Source organism: Schistocerca nitens, chromosome 8 (genome assembly GCF_023898315.1).
Source record: "Schistocerca nitens isolate TAMUIC-IGC-003100 chromosome 8, iqSchNite1.1, whole genome shotgun sequence".
Lineage (NCBI taxonomy): Eukaryota > Metazoa > Arthropoda > Insecta > Orthoptera > Acrididae > Schistocerca > Schistocerca nitens.
This window is the reverse complement of record NC_064621.1, coordinates 440,117,246-440,133,621: the sequence shown is the minus strand read 5'-3', so window position 1 is coordinate 440,133,621 and position 16,376 is coordinate 440,117,246. Positions and strand designations below refer to the sequence as shown.

The 16,376-nt window shown below is 37.4% G+C and overlaps 1 protein-coding gene across 3 annotated transcripts in view; it reads right to left on the bottom strand.

The window, feature by feature from the left end:
* The window catches only part of LOC126198627 (putative helicase MOV-10), a 380,400-nt gene extending 364,882 nt beyond the window's left edge, over positions 1-15,518 (bottom strand). The window contains exons 1-2 of one of the 3 annotated variants that reach the window (XM_049935085.1): positions 14,892-15,518; positions 14,745-14,814 (exon numbers count right to left, since the gene is read on the bottom strand). In XM_049935085.1, coding sequence (XP_049791042.1) covers positions 14,745-14,784 — 40 coding nt within the window. In that variant the 5' untranslated portion in view covers positions 14,785-14,814; positions 14,892-15,518. The remainder of the gene's footprint in view (positions 1-14,744; positions 14,815-14,891) is intronic. The other 2 variants (XM_049935086.1, XM_049935084.1) reach the window with 2 other exon arrangements.
* Between the last annotated feature and the right edge of the window lie 858 nt (positions 15,519-16,376).

Genomic DNA, 16,376 nt, shown 5'->3' with positions numbered 1-16,376 from the left:
TCCACATAAGGTAAATTGAAAACATTTACAACCAAAAAAATCTTAAAATTGGACCCATAAAAGTAACAGCTCTGTAGTACACATATGACAACATTCCATGGAATCTAGCATTTTACGAAATGCACTTTACATCATACAGTTCCATGTGTCTTGAGTCTTGGATGGAGGGAGACATGGGGGAGGAAGAGAGGAAATGCACTGACAATATACAGTACTAAAATGTAACAAAGATGTTGTCTAAGAGATGTAATACAATTACTTCAAAACTAAGAAGTAATTTAGGCAATGCACCAAACACTGCCATATGAAATATCTTGTTAAAATTCATAATTAAACTAAAACACTGATCTAAAATGTTGAATGCATGCAGATTCACCAAGGGGCATCTGAGATGTATTTTCTGCTTGTGAACATTGGGCTCAGTCTTCCTGCAGCCTGGCTGGCACTCAGTCAGCTGCTAAGGTAATATTCTGCCAAACTGGGTTATACCAAAGCTGGAGAGTTACTGCTGACCAAACTGTTGGAGTATGTTGTCAAAATTCTCTAAGTATTTCCAATTCTTGAAGTCACAATGGAAACAGAGTATTGTATCTGATTTTTTCTTGTTATGACCACATATTTCGAGTTCTTCCAAGATTTTAAAAAATGTCCCTTGGGCACTGCGTTAAGATTTCAAGCTGTGTCACTATTGGTCCTATTGAATGCTTGATTTTAGTTAGTTGACTTCAAAATGCTGTCCCATTGTTTCACAGTGAAGCATATTCTTTGACTCATGCCTCAAAAGTTCTACCAGTCTGACCAACATGTTGTTTATGACAGTCATTGTAGTCAATCTTGTACACACCCGATGCTCTAAATTTACAACTTGATTTATTTGTATCGTGTTTTCATTTAAAACAAATTGTTTCATTTGTGCAAATGCCTATTCTTAACTCAACTTTCTGAAACTCTTGCAATGTTGTATCTGACACCCTTCCTCTACATTCTATAGCCATGTGAATAGATTTTTACACTTGGTATTCATTAGTTAACGTAATAGTAAGCGTTTTCAGTGTGTGCATTACTTTAAGTTGTGGAAACATTTTAGTAGCTATTTCAGCTGCACAAATGTTAGTTATAGTGACTGGCTTAAGAATAGCTATTTCATTTTAGACTGGCTTAGGATTGGCTATTTCATTTTCTTATCTTGTTCACTTGATGGTAGCTTAAGCAACCTGTTACTTAAGGAAAGAAAATACACCATTTTGTATATAGTTGGTTGTCGTGATGTAGAGGCTGTAATGAGATTTTCGCAAGTGGGTTTCTTGTAAATGCTGAATTTGTGTCTACACCCTTCTTTAGTGGCAGATGTATTACCATTTTACATCAGTGTTCAACAGTAAGTTTGGCTTTGGGGTTGAAAGAGTACTCAACTTTACGATACAGAAAACTGGGTTAAAAAAAAAAGCTTTTGCACAGGTGAAACTCTTTGTTTTAAATTATAATGTGAAACAAATAAGTCAAGCAGTAAATTTAGTGCCTTGGGTGTGTTCAAGATTAACTACAATCACTGTCATGAACAGTATCTTGGCAAGATGGGTAGGACTTTTGAGGCCCGATTTGTATAAAGACTTTAGTATGAAATAATATGACAGCATTTTGAGATCATCTAACTGAAACTAAACATTCGGTACGACATGTAGTTTGTAAAGGGACACCCTCCTCTAGCATTACTTTTCCTTAACAGAAGTAATCAATACCAAAAATATTTTTTTAAATTTTGTATAGGTTAACAATATCTCAGCTATTTTTCTAAAAGAACTACATATGATTTTGTACACAATGTGTTATAGTTCAAGCTAAAAGCTGTAAAAAGAAATTACTTTATTTTCTTTATTACAATCGATATGTACTATCTCAGAATGTACAGTTGAAATTATTTTCTTTTAGAAACATTTGAAATTACAAAATATTTGGAACACTTAAAATTTCTATTAATATTTACGCAATTTGGCACTATTTATTATGTTAATTTCTGGATTCATTTATAAGATGATAACATAAGTTAATAGAAACTCATTTGTCAAGAAAATCTGTAAACCGTATGGAATATTGTTGGTACCGCAGAGTGAAGTAGCAGTTGGCATGCATCTGATGTGATTGAGCATGTTTATATTTTTGGAAAGAACAATGTAAATTTTCAGCTTTGCTGCCGTGGAAACTGTAAAGACAGTGTGTTATAGAAAAATGAGGGAGAACAAAATTTTGAGTAAAACAAAATATGCATCGCAGGTTCACTTCAAATTTATTACGTCAGTTGGATCCATGAGAACCTATGTCACAAATTTCAGCTTCAAGAATCAGCCCCTAGACGTGAAGAACTGGAGCCAACTAAGAGAAAATGAGATAAGTAAAAAGTTTATTGTAAATCTTACTCCTCTTGAAGCTTATTAAAAGGGTTAACCAGAAAAACAGGACATTCAACAAATGATGAGAGGGAGGGAAAGACTACAAGGGACACAGCATGAAATGTTAAACACCGTGCCTTATGCGACATTTTTTGAACATTTTGTAAGAACTTGAAATTTGTGGACATAACCTGAAAGAACCACAAAAATACACTATTTCCTTTATAACTTCAATAATTTTGACATGCTCTGAAAGGTTTGTTAGCAGCAACTCTCCAGCTTTGCTACAAGCCCAATTAGCAGAAGATTACCTTAGCAGCCTGTCGCACTTGCTGGTTTGAGTGGCAGCTTTGCTGCAGGCAGAGTGACTCCAATGTGCACATGCAGCAAACACACCACACTCAACATTTTAGAGCAATAGCTTAGTTTTTAATTAGGAGTTTTAACAAGATGTTTTATGTATGAATGTTTGGTGCATTACCTAAATTGCTTCTTAGTTTTAAATTAATTGTATTACATCCTTTAGATGATATCTTTGTTACATTTTAATACCATACAGTGTCACTGTTTTTCTTCTCCCCCTCCCATCTTCCTCCCTCTCCTATCCGTCATCCGTGACACATGGGTCTGTATGATGTAAAATGTTAGATGCAATGGGATGTCATCACAAGTATACTGGAGAGCTGTTGCTTTTATTTTACGTCTTATGGTATGACTATGTTCTTTCTAAAGAACTTTTTCACAACTCATGATTAACCAGGTACAATTTAAGAATTTTTAGTTTTTAAATATTTTCAGTCCATGTTATCTATAAAAAGGTATTTATTGATGTTTATTTTATTTTATTTTTAGATCTGAAGACGATCATTAAATGTGATCAACACTAGTTGTCAAGTGTGGCTATTTGCAAAATTAGTTACAGTGAGTATGAATGAATACTTGTTTGGTTTGGACTGACAGAAGTTGGTTTTCAGTTTGGAGTACCAAATAGTTCAGCTGAATTCTTTCATCACCAAATGCCACATATTCCATTACACATTTTTCAAGAAGGGAGAAGAAAACTGACGTAGCAACTGCCATCCAAACCCCCTCTTAACACGTTTTTCCAAAAAAACCTAGGAAACTGGATTTCAGGAAAATTGAGAATCACCTCAACAGCCACAATGTTCTCAGTCAATGTCAATTTGGTTTCTGGCAAGTTCCATCAGCCAAATTCTGCATTCTCTTAACAGCAGCTTAGCCGCATTCGGAATCCTATGTGACCTATCAAAAGTTTTCAACTATGTCAACCATGAAATTCGGCAAAATAAAACAGAATTCTATGGCTTAAGCAGAATAGTGGGAATGTGGCTTACATCTTAACAAACAGACAGGAAGCAGCATTTAAGGTTTACAGACAGTAATGGAACTCCAGCTCCCTCAAAACGGGGCACAGCCACACTGGTCTGCAACATGGATCAGTGCTTGTGACCTTGCTGTTCCTTACATTTACAAATGACCTCCTCTATTCTGCCCATTACAGTAAGCAAGTTCACCGTCTTTTAAGATGGTACTTCTCTCTTAGTAAAACATCAGGGAAAAACCTGGAAACCACTGCTAAACAGTGCATTTGACAATATACTCAACTGGTTTAGCTGTTTTGGATTCTCTGAATGTCTAAAAAAACTCATTTTGTAGCATTTCACGTGACGCGGAAAAAATTATGAAGATATAAATACAGCAAATGGACTCTGCTTAAGTTCTTAGTGTATATATTAATAGCAAATTAAATTGGTCCTGCCAAGGTCCTATATCTGGAAAAAAGATTTCATCCTGGAAGTTTTGCCTTATGCACACACATAAGGATATTTCCATTTATTGTTGTATTACAGCATCATATTTTAGAGTAATCGGCCCCTGGCCAAATAAAAAAATATAATTAAACTAAGAAAAACTCGTTTACAAAGGAATGATACACATTAAGAGTGGTGTTCATTCAAAAACACTAGTGCACAAATTGTTTTGGAAATTATAACTTTTCACAAAGACATTTCAGTATATTTTCTACATTGTATGTCTTATTAACAAAACTACTCTCTTTTAAAAACCATTGCTGTAATGCATATCATAGCTACAACACATATAGTCAAAACAGGACAAACTTCGCTCTTGGGCAGAAGGGAGTTAATTCCTCAAGCAGGGAAGTTTTCAGTGCTCTTCCTGTAGGCATCAAAAGTATTGCTCTCAAAACATCAAAATTTAAGAGCAAACTGAAAGAATACCTGCTGCAAAATTAATTCTACTCAATCTAGCAACCGTTTCATGTGTTTAGAACCTCCTGCAACTATATTGTCTATCTGCGTACTGAGTTGTAGAAGCTTACAATGTGTAAGAAAACTGACACCTGCTGACTGTGAGACAATTGAATTTCCACTTGCTTCAAGGGCAGATTTGTACACCATTGTTTTAAAGAAAACAAATTACAGAAAGCTGTGTTCTCAGTGGATTCCAAAACTGCTTCCAGGTGACCATAAACAAAAGACTGGGTGGTGCTTTATCATTTTTGACTCCACAAAATCAGGTAGAAGGTGAATTTTTGGACCAAACAGTTAGTTATAAAAGATGAGACTTGGGTGTCTCACATGACTCCTGAGACCAAGCAACAATTAATGGAATGGCAATACACATTGTCACCACACTGAGTAAAATACAAACAGACAACCTTAGCACGAAAAATCACAGCAACTGTATTTGTTACAAAAGAAGGATTTTGTTATTGGTTTTGTTGCTGAGAGGCAAAACAATCAGTTTTGATGTTTACTGTGTCACTCTGAAAAAACTCATGCATGTCACACAAAACAAGCAGTGTGGCCTGCTGTGTTCCACTGTGATGTTGCTCCATGACAGTGCAAGGCCACAAACACATGGTCTAATTACATTTTTTGGTTTTGATCAACTGGATCATCCACCTTACAGCCCAGATGCTGCACCCAGTGATTTTCACTTGCTCTGATACTTAAAATAAGTTTCTTGGTGCTTTATGGTTAATGGGCATCACATTGGATAACATTGCAAAAGGTACACAATATTTCAACAAGTCAGCTGTTCTTCATCTTCATGTGCTAACTGACATGTTGCTGCTGTGCTCACCAATATATGCACTGGCTCATCAGAAATGCGCAAGAGCCAAGGGATGCGGCTATAACATCATCATAGAGGAATCATTAAGCTCTTTCAAGCAACTGCCAGCATCTTCTTCCATTTCTGGCTATTTGGAGTGCAGCTGTTTGGTGTATAAGTAGTACAAGCACAGCCAGACTTCACCCAAAAAAAAAAATGTTCTGGCACTTCCAAGCTGCCTGATTTGCGCATATGCAATTTGAGTTAGAGTGGTTGTGATTTTCATGTGACTATGTTTTGTTTGTAGGGGCTTGTTCAATCTTTTGGAAGCTGTTGCAGTCCCCATGTTTGATTACTCCATGTTTACACTGTTAATTGCAATTATTCCTATAAATCACTTTTACTTGTATGAGTGCAAAAGAACTGCAACTGGCTGAAACAAGAAACTTGCAACTGCCATTTATTCCAGATGTCCAGTAAATCAGAATCAGATTTTCTGTCAAGTAACAAGGAGTTGTAACTGTTACACCATACCAAGATACAAAAGAATGGAAAGTATTTTGAGGAATAGATGTCAAGTACAGTAATACTGAATTTATGGAACATTGTCATGTGTGGCAGAGGGGTTAAGTGAAAAATTCACCCATTAGAAGTATCAGTTGGGGAGGAAATGGGAAATGGCTTCCACTAAAAAATATTCTGATCTTTTTGTGGTTCGCTGGCCACAAATTGTCAAGTTTTAGAGATGTGGCAGACTGATTTAACATCTGTATTGATTCTTTGCACCATGTTACAGAAAGAGTGACTTACTTTATTACTGGTTTAGGAGTCAATGTTACAAAGTGGATGTCTGCTAACGAAAGGGCACAAATTGAAGCAAATTCCCAGGGAAATACAATGCCTAGCATGACTGGGGCAATCGACAGGACACACATTAGAATAGAGATTGCTCCAACATATCCCTAGTTGTGTATGACTTGGAAAAATTATTTTTCCACGCAACTACAAATACTCTGTGATCTCAACAGATAGATTCTGGACTTACTGGCTATCCAGCTTCTGTCTATGATGGGAGAGTTTTTTCAGGACATAAACAATTTACCAAACCCGTGACGAAAAGTGCAGGGAATTTCATGGGGGTGACAATGCCTACCTCTGCACTAGGGCTTTATTGGCCACATTAAGAAATACAGTATTTTTCTATATAGTTCAAAATGATTTTAACATGGCACTCTCAAGAAACCTATCAGCTGTTGATCTACCAATATTCACAGGAATCCAACCAGTAATGAGGCAGGAAGCATTTAAGTGGAGCAAACACCAAACATGGGTTTCTACATTATCAAACCTCTGCAGGTGCAGTATTACTTTTTTTTTAGCACTTGAAAGTAGCTTTCTGGCAGCTGCTTAAGCAAACCTAGATGACTTTTAACATCCAGAGCCTCCTGTGGAGCAACAGACCATGGACTTTGCATGCGTGATGTGGGAAAAGTGTGGCCACAAATTGTGATCTATAGCACATGCAATCTGTGTGATGGTCCCCTGTTTAAGTGCCCTAACTTCAATTCCCTGTCTGTGTTGAATCATCGGAATCACTCCATGTTCACTCCATCTGCAGCCAAAGATGCCGTAATGCCATCAATACGGGTTTCCATGCCTTGCTGAGTTTAAATCCAGTGTCTCCATTAATCAGGTTGTTAGTGGTATGTATTTCAACTGCTTCTTTAATGACGAAGTCCCAGTAATCCTGGCCTCCTTAGACCTAGGATTTTTTTTTTTTTTTTGCAGAACCCAGTACCACTTGTACTAACATTGGAGGGTTAAGATACATGTTTCTTGAATAGTGTGCTGATCTTCATATGGCAGAAAAAACATGCCTGTGAGTTCTCCATTTCTTTTGACTGTTCTTGTATTTGAGTGCGTGCTGGCTGAATTGCATTTCTAAATTTCTTATAAAAGTACCAGTTCCAAACAAACACAGAGCAAAGGTTGCTAAGTCTGCTGATAAGCCCCCTCAATCTGAAGTAACTGTAGTCCCATGAACAAGAATCTATAGTACATCAACATGCAGAGTCATGTTGGTGGCAGATTGTAGCTTGTGCATATAGATCAGTGTGAGTAGGTTTACGAAACACACTGTGACTCAATGAATCGTCTTCTTTTCTATGGGCCAAGACATGTAAAAGCCAAAGGTCTTGATTTTTCTCCACTTTCATGGTGAGGCAAATGCTTTTAAGTTAAGGTGTTCCAGAAATGAAGGACGTGTTGCTGTCCCATGCGGCCACACAATAAAAGGTGTCATCCGCAAATCTCCAGAAACATTTAGGATTCAAAACTGCTGACTGAAGTGCTTTGTCCTCAAACTGTTCCACAAAAAAACGTTGTTGCTATGGGAGACAAAGGGCTACCCATAGTAACTCCATCAGTTTGCTCAAAACATTGTTCATTAAATAAATTGTAAGTTGAGATAAGCACATGTTTGAAAAGCTTATCTCTGATGAGTTTTAGTGAATCCACCAGAGGTACTCGTGTGAACAAAGACCACATAGTAACTCACTAATATGTTGGTTGGTACAGGATGCAAATTCTTCAGTCATTGTATAAAATCTCCTGCATTTCAAATATGGTATTTACATTTTCCTTCTAAAGGGCTCAGAAGAGTAGCCAAATGTTTTGCTAGGTAATATGTTGGGCCCCAATATTGCCCACAATTGAGTGAAGCACAACCCCTTCCGTATGTATCTTAGGCAGACCATAAAGTCATGGTGGAACTGGTACTTTTACTCTTTTTCAGATGTTCACGAAACTAGCTGGATATGAGGAGGGCGGATATCTTTCTTTGTACTGCAGCTGTTGGATTGTTCTGGTGACAAATATATGCCAAGTCCTGCAGTAAATCCACCATATTGACAAAGTATGATGTTGCAAGCAGAAGAACAGTAACATTTCTCTTGCCAGCACGTAAAGTTACTATTTCTGTGTCTTCTCTCATGGGACAGAATGCTTTTCTTTCTTCAGTGGTTGTGTTCTGCTTGGATGTGGGCACCCTTGTTACAGCCCTGCAAATCTCCCACCTTATTTGTTCAGCAGTGTCACTGGCAAGTTTCAAGGCATCTTGCTCAATGGCACAGATAAAATCCTTGATCAGTGAAGTCTTTGGAGTGAGTGCAAAATTTAGTCCCTTTTCCAACATCAACATTGTTGTGTCATTCAGTGGGATAGTTTATCTTCTTGTGATGACTGGTGTGTAAGACAATGGAACTTTGCAGTTTGGTGTGCTTGAGCCTGCTGCTATGTCCAGCCGAAAAGTGACCACACAGCTCTATCCAGCCAGCCCCAGGAATCAGCTGAGAGATGTGAAGAGATATTCAGATTAAGTGAAAGCAAGCTCCTGGCGAAACTGTCAAATTCTTACATTACATAAGGGATTATTTCTCTAACCAATGCTCTGGTGGTTCGTTGTTTAATTCTCTTGGTGGCTGGAGGCTCCATATAATGAGTAAACTTGGCAAATGTCAGAATAGTTTGCTAGTCCCAACATCTCAATAATATTGCGAAAGAGCACAACAGTCTGTTTCTTTTGTTACAGACTTTATAGAACTCATGTATTCTGCTGATCAGTCCCTTCCCGTAGACGTACCCCAGGAGTTGTTTGGAACTTCAGGGATTGAAGGGCGTTGAATCGGTTAATGTCATGACAACATCACAAAATTTCAATGAGACAGGTGCTTAATAACATCTTGCTCACCAATATGAGGGGCGTTTGAAAAGCCCGTGGAAAGTCCGAGAGATGGCACCACCAGCACGTATCGAGGTCATGTTTAGTTAGTAGCACCTTTGGAAAGAACGCACACCAAGTTTCACCCATATTGGTCTATTTCTTTGTGTTTGGAATTCCTGTGAATCAAGGAACTCGAGTGACTGTCAAAAAATAGTCGAAAAAGAATTTCGTGTGGTGATTAAACACGCCTCAGGAGACTAAAGAGAAACTTGATAAACATTACGGTGACTCTGCACCTTCGATTAGAACAGTTTATAAGTGGTATGAAAATTTTTGGATTGGCCATAGGGGCACAAGTGATGCTGAATGTTCTGGACGGCCTGTAAATGTTGTGACTCCAGAAATCATTGATAAAATCCATGATATGGTGATGTATGACAGAAGAGGTAAGGTGGGTGAGATTGCTAGTGCTGTGGGCATCTCGAATGAAAGGGTACATAATATTTTGCATAAACATTTGGACATGAGAAAGCTATCCGCAAGATGGGTTCCGCAATTGCTCACGCTTGACCAAAAACGGAATCATGTGAAGTGTTGCAAGTATTGTTTGCAGCTGTTCAGGAAGAATCTGCAAGACTTTAAGCATCGTTTCATCACTGTGGATGAAACATGGATACATTACTATACTCCTGAGACCAAACAACAATCTAAACAATGGGTTACCAAGGGAGAATCTGCACCAAAAAAGGCATAGACCATTCCTTCAGCCGGAAAGGTATTGGCGACTGTCTTTCAGGATTGGCAAGGGATAATCCTCATCAACAATCTAGAAAAGGGTAAAACTATTACAGGTGCATATTACTCATCGTTACTGGACCGTTTGAAAACCGAGCTGCAAGAAAAACGCCAGCGATTGGACTGCAAAAAAGTCCTTTTCCATCACGACAATGGACAATGCACCAGCACACACCTCAGCAGTTGTGGTCACAAAATTAATGGATATAGGATTCCAACTCGTTTCACATCACCCCCTATTCTCCAGACTTGGCTCCCTTGGACTACTATTTGTTCCCCAATTTGAAGAAATGGCTGGCAGGACAAAGATTTTATTCAAATGAGGAGGTGATTGCAGCAACTAATAGCTATTTTGCAGACTTGGGCAAATCCTATTATTCGGAAGGGATCAACAAATTAGAAATTGGACTAAATCTATAAGTCTAAAAGGAGACTAGGTCAAAAAATAAAAAAGGTTTACCGCAAACACGTAAGTAGTTTTTATTTTTGCACCGACTTTTCAAACGCCCCTCGTATGTGTGCTGGCTCGCTTGACAAGCTCAGGTGCGAAGGGGTGGGGCTACAGTATCATTGTACATGAATCATACAGGACTTACGACATTAAGTGCCTCCTGCAGAGGAATGGGACATGGTCTTTGCATGTGTGATGAGGTAAAAATGCGGCTGCAAACTGTGGCCCAGCAGTCACTCAGGCAGTGTGTTGGCACCCAGTTTGAGTGTCCCGAGTTTGATTCCCCAACTGTCTTAACTCACTGGGTTAATTCATCTGTGGCCTGCAATCCAATTTCTATTTCTTGGTGATCAACAGTGCAACAATGATAAAGTGTAAACTGTGGTCATGGATTGGGCTTTCTGATAGGTGACATTGGAATCCCAAGGTTAGCTGAACTGTACAACAAATGTTTGAATGGAAATTACGTAGAAAAGTAGATAAAAATATGTTTAATACATTTAATAAGGAGAAAAATATATTTTGATATTTACAGTATTTTCCTTCATAAAAAAACAGACCTTATTTCAAAAATACACCTCATAAAGAATGACTGTCTCTTAGTGTATATGTACACATTCATTCTGATGCCTTGTTGTATTAGGTACCTTACTTATTTTAATGTATTATAATGTAACCACAAGTATGCACAGGGTCATGAATCAGCCATTATTGTAAATTATATGAAGCTGATGAATATAAAATAGAGAAAACAGTGGCTCCATTTCTAATGCTATTGAGATGAACCAAATTTGCAATAAAATAATACAAAAATAAAATAAAATCTACTTTATACAATATTCTCATTATTCATTCCTGCTGAATAAATTCTTTATTTACTACTGTCTACTTCAGGTTTTAACTGGTTTTCTTCAGCTATCTGAAAGGTTTTCTTCAGCTATCTAAAACTTAATAATATGCAATTGTTAAGATTCATTCCAAAACCACCGGCTGTCATTCAATAGCAGTTCTATTCAGCCATCTTCTGAAGTGTTTGGCAAAGTTGAATTTGGACCTTTCATTAGTATGTTTGAATTGGCAAGAGTTTTTGAGCTATCATTTTAAATCCTTTACATGTAATTTGTGTAGATTAAAATAATAGTCACTTGCAGAGAGGATGTACTTAATAATTCATTTCAGTAACTGTTAGTCACATGTCCCATATTTTCTCACTTTCCAGGTGTTTCACTTGTGTTCATTAATAAAGAAGAAGAAAATAATATATGAAGAAAATAATATATCCATTGATGAAACTGGATTTGAAGAAGTTACCTCTATAAAATGTTTGGGGACTGTATCTGACAATAGGCTCCAATGGAGAGAACATATAAATAATTCAGTTGCAAATTGAGCACCATAATATTTATTATGTAACACTTTGCGCATTCTGCAAACAAAAAATTTCTATTTAAAGTGTACCATGCTCTACTTAAAATATACTTACAGTATGGAAATACTGTTTTGGGGCAACTCCAGTGGTAACAATAAAAAAATATAAAAATATATTTTGTATTGCAAAGAAAGCCCACAGGGACCATTTTACATTAAAAAAATTAGACTCACACAGAACTGCCTTCAATAATCTAAAAATATTTACTTTTCCATCCATGTACATATACAAAACAATAATTTCACTAATCTATGGCAGCAAATCACTAGGAAGAAATATAGTTGTTCATATGAAAGAAATATAGTTGATCATTCATATGCTGAAAAAAGTTCTTGAAACTCATGTGTACAGCTAGTAAAGCATCTTCCTATGAGTCTACAGGACACTACAAGTGAAACAACGTTTCAAAACTTTAAAAGGATTAGACCTTACATAATGGAAAAAGATTTTTTTAATGTAGAAGCATATATGTGTACAGAATGGGGAATACTATATTATTTGTGTGTATGTAATATAATCAGCTGAAAATATTGTAATATACTGTATGTAAAAACTTGTAGTATGTTATTTTATATTGTAATACGTAAGCTAAACATTATAAGTACATACTCTGTACATAATGTAATCAAATAGGACCAAATATTCAAGAAATCAGTTTCACTTATAGTATATCAAATACATTTTATTCCAACTCTTAATGTGGACTGAGCTGTTCTATGGGCAGCAAATGAATCTATGCTAATTTTATAGAATTCACATTCATTTACACATATGTTCAAGTTAATACTGGTAATGAATTATATTATGATATCAAGAAGTTGTGCTTGTGAAATCTATTACCGTCACAAGAAAACGGTCAGCATTCTTTATGTGGCAAATATGAAACAGCTTCATAGATTTCATAAATTTATAACATTATAGTAGAATATCCATACCATACTGCCGTGGGCAGTGCTATTAATATTAATAGAAGGCAGAATGAGAACATGGGCTCCCTCAAGAAAGATGATGAGTTCTCTTCTCTTTGAGCGTTCATGCAATGAGAAATATTATCACTAAATAATATCTTCAGATCATAGTATGTAGGGTACACATGAAATCTAATTTGTTTCCTGTCTAAACTGTACATTATGGAAACCTATGTATCAGTAACTAAACTTAAAAGTAATAGGTTTGGCAAGCCTATTAGCACCCACCAAGATTGTTCAAATAAAGACAATCTCCCAGAAGCCTAAAATATTCAGGTTCTTTATTCTGGTACTAGTGTGGTGCAAGTACATGTAATAGACTTCTTAAGTATTTACACTTACCTCAACAACATGAAAATTTACAAAACTACGTATCCAAAGTTATGCTCATATTGGGAACTAATAAGAATTCTTTTAATCAATAAAATTGGTTTTCTAACAAAGAGATAGATGCAGCTTTCACCTAAACAGTTTGACTGGCATACTCCCTACATATTTAGAAAATTACAACTGTGTTAGGTAGTTCAACAATTATATAATCAGTACTATTAAAATATATAAACTAATTACTACTAAAATCTTATATTTCATGAATAATGGCCAACAACGTGTTCTGTTATCTACCCCTGCTCTAATTCCTTCTTCTGAATTACAAGAACATATCTGACGTTTACGCTGTTTCCCTAGAGTGTCAATACACAGCTCAAAATAATGCAAAACATGCTATTCTTGCATATTCTGGGTCTGTATTATTTCATATAATAGATCATTTATATTAAACTAAGATGCTGATTCCAGATATTGTTTACAACGTCCCCCAGGAAGAAAAGTCGTAAATCTGAGAAGGACGTCCATACGATAGTCTGAGGGAGGGGGGGGGGGGGGGCAGACCTGGGAGTATCGGGTATTTTTAAATATTTTGAAGACGCATAGTGACTTGCACATAGCCATAAAAAAGTTCCAGTTTCGACCATGTTAAAAGTCTGCATAATACAGACTTTTAAATCATATTCTCGAAAGAAAAACACCTATCTACACTGTATTGTATTTTTTTTGCTTTCCCTGAGAATTAAAAGGATTGGATGGGGCGCGGAGGGGCTTTGCTCACCAATATGGGCGCCCTTAACATCTACATAACACATGTACGTAGATCTTTACATCAATGTTTTCTTACGAGGTTTTTGATTGTACAAGGAATAGAAGTGGTCTACTCCTGTGGCATTTCATGTTGACTTTCTAGTGGCTGCGATGGTTAACCTTCGGAATAAACATCCCACTTTCTTTAATAATAATTCGATGTCTTTCAGTGCTTTCTGATTAACAAGCCTAGCTTACACGTACTTTACACTGGTATGTGGTTGTAGGATATGTATAGTACACCATTAAGTATGTTAATCTAATAGATAAGGGTACCGGTACGCTACTAAGCTGAAGTTTTCATTTGAACATAAATTCTTCAGGCATCGCCCCATTTATGCAGTGCTGAACCTAATTGTAGGTTAATGTGGACTTCAAACCTAGGTACTATTCAGCATATTACATCTACACAAGTGAAAGTCATGGTAAAGAAACAAAAGCGAAAGAAAAAATTTATTGGATCCCACCGGGCCCGAACCTTCAACCTCTGCCTGACTGGCGCATCGCTCTACGCCTCTACCACTACACCAGAGAATAACTCCGCCCGGCGAATCCCTGAACTAGTATGAACCTAACAACCTAAATTTACATGTACATACCTAGGAGGAACTAAGAGATCTAATGCAATGATGATATGATATAAAAACATAGGTTAATCAAAATCAAGCAGCTGATTACCAGCAGCGTATAGATAATAGCACATGAATTACACAACATATTAAGTTCATAAAAGAAATTAGACAATTTTTTTACTCACATTGCTGAGGATATACCACAGCACTTCCCTTGTCCGTCATCGTTGCACAGAGTATCACCAGGGGAATCACCTGAAACGCGTCGCCAGTGTTACCGTAAGTTGATAATTAAAGAATCAACGAAAATGGAGATTCTTCACGTACTGTACCTATAAACAACGGCGTAGTGTTCGGCTCTTTAATACACGTGCCTCTTAAACGTTTTCAACGGTAAATAACGAGACGCAAGGTGAACACCTGCTACTGAAAGGCGCTTAGCATGCAAGTAAACATGTTTCCCAACAAGACACGCTCTTCCCTGTACCGTCAGCTTACGTCATTGAAATAACTCACTTTTCTCCAATGTAGTCTACAATATTCTCACTTTAACTATCTTCTGCTCTGAGCGTAGCATTAAATCAATTCACGTATTTTCTAACTGTCGATTGTGTGCCTTTGATAATCGCCCTCATACTTCACATCAACAGCAACACTGCATACAAGACGCTGAGTTATTAAATAGTCAGCATGTACTTCTTGCCTCACCTATCATCAGCTACAGTGAATGCCTCGTCAGCTTTGCCTTCGCGTGACGTCAAGCCACGTGCTACCACTATCCAACCAGCGCCGGCTTACAGCATTGTGAGGTTGAGTTAGGGGATTCCCACGTGCGAACTAGTTAGTTACCTGTTTACTATCCCCGCCCCCTTGCTCCCAGGAACCGTTAGAAATAAATATCAGTTGTGAAGGATGCAAATAAAGCAGTATTTCGAACAAACGAACAATTTGGAGCGCTTAAGGTGAAGTTGTTACGGCTACATGAGTATGTGTTCTGCCTGCACAAGTATAGGGTTGCCACATTTCCAAACGAAAAAAAAAAGAAAGGAGAGTATTATAGACAATTTTTGTGAACCACAATGACTTCTTAACTCTTTCTTGGATTTGATGCTAGCGTCGTATTGAGAACAAGATAACTATAATAGCTATAACAGACGATCAACAAATTCTTTACACATTGTACAAAACGTCTGTATTTTTTATCAGTAAAATATATATTTAATAAGGAAAATATCCGTTCCGCAGCTGCATTGTGGCAAAAGAGTATTGCACAATTTTCGAAAGTTCTTAATATTCATCTCCAGAACGATGACATCATATCATCTACCAGATGTACACTCCTGGAAATTGAAATAAGAACACCGTGAATTCATTGTCCCAGGAAGGGGAAACTTTATTGACACATTCCTGGGGTCAGATACATCACATGATCACACTGACAGAACCACAGGCACATAGACACAGGCAACAGAGCATGCACAATGTCGGCACTAGTACAGTGTATATCCACCTTTCGCAGCAATGCAGGCTGCTATTCTCCCATGGAGACGATCGTAGCGATGCTGTGGAACGGCATGCCATGCCATTTCCACCTTGCGCCTCAGTTGGACCAGCGTTCGTGCTGGACGTGCAGACCGCGTGAGACGACGCTTCATCCAGTCCCAAACATGCTCAATGGGGGACAGATCCGGAGATCTTGCTGGCCAGGGTAGTTGACTTACACCTTCTAGAGCACGTTGGGTGGCACGGGATACATGCGGACGTGCATTGTCCTGTTGGAACAGCAAGTTCCCTTGCCGGTCTAGGAATGGTAGAAC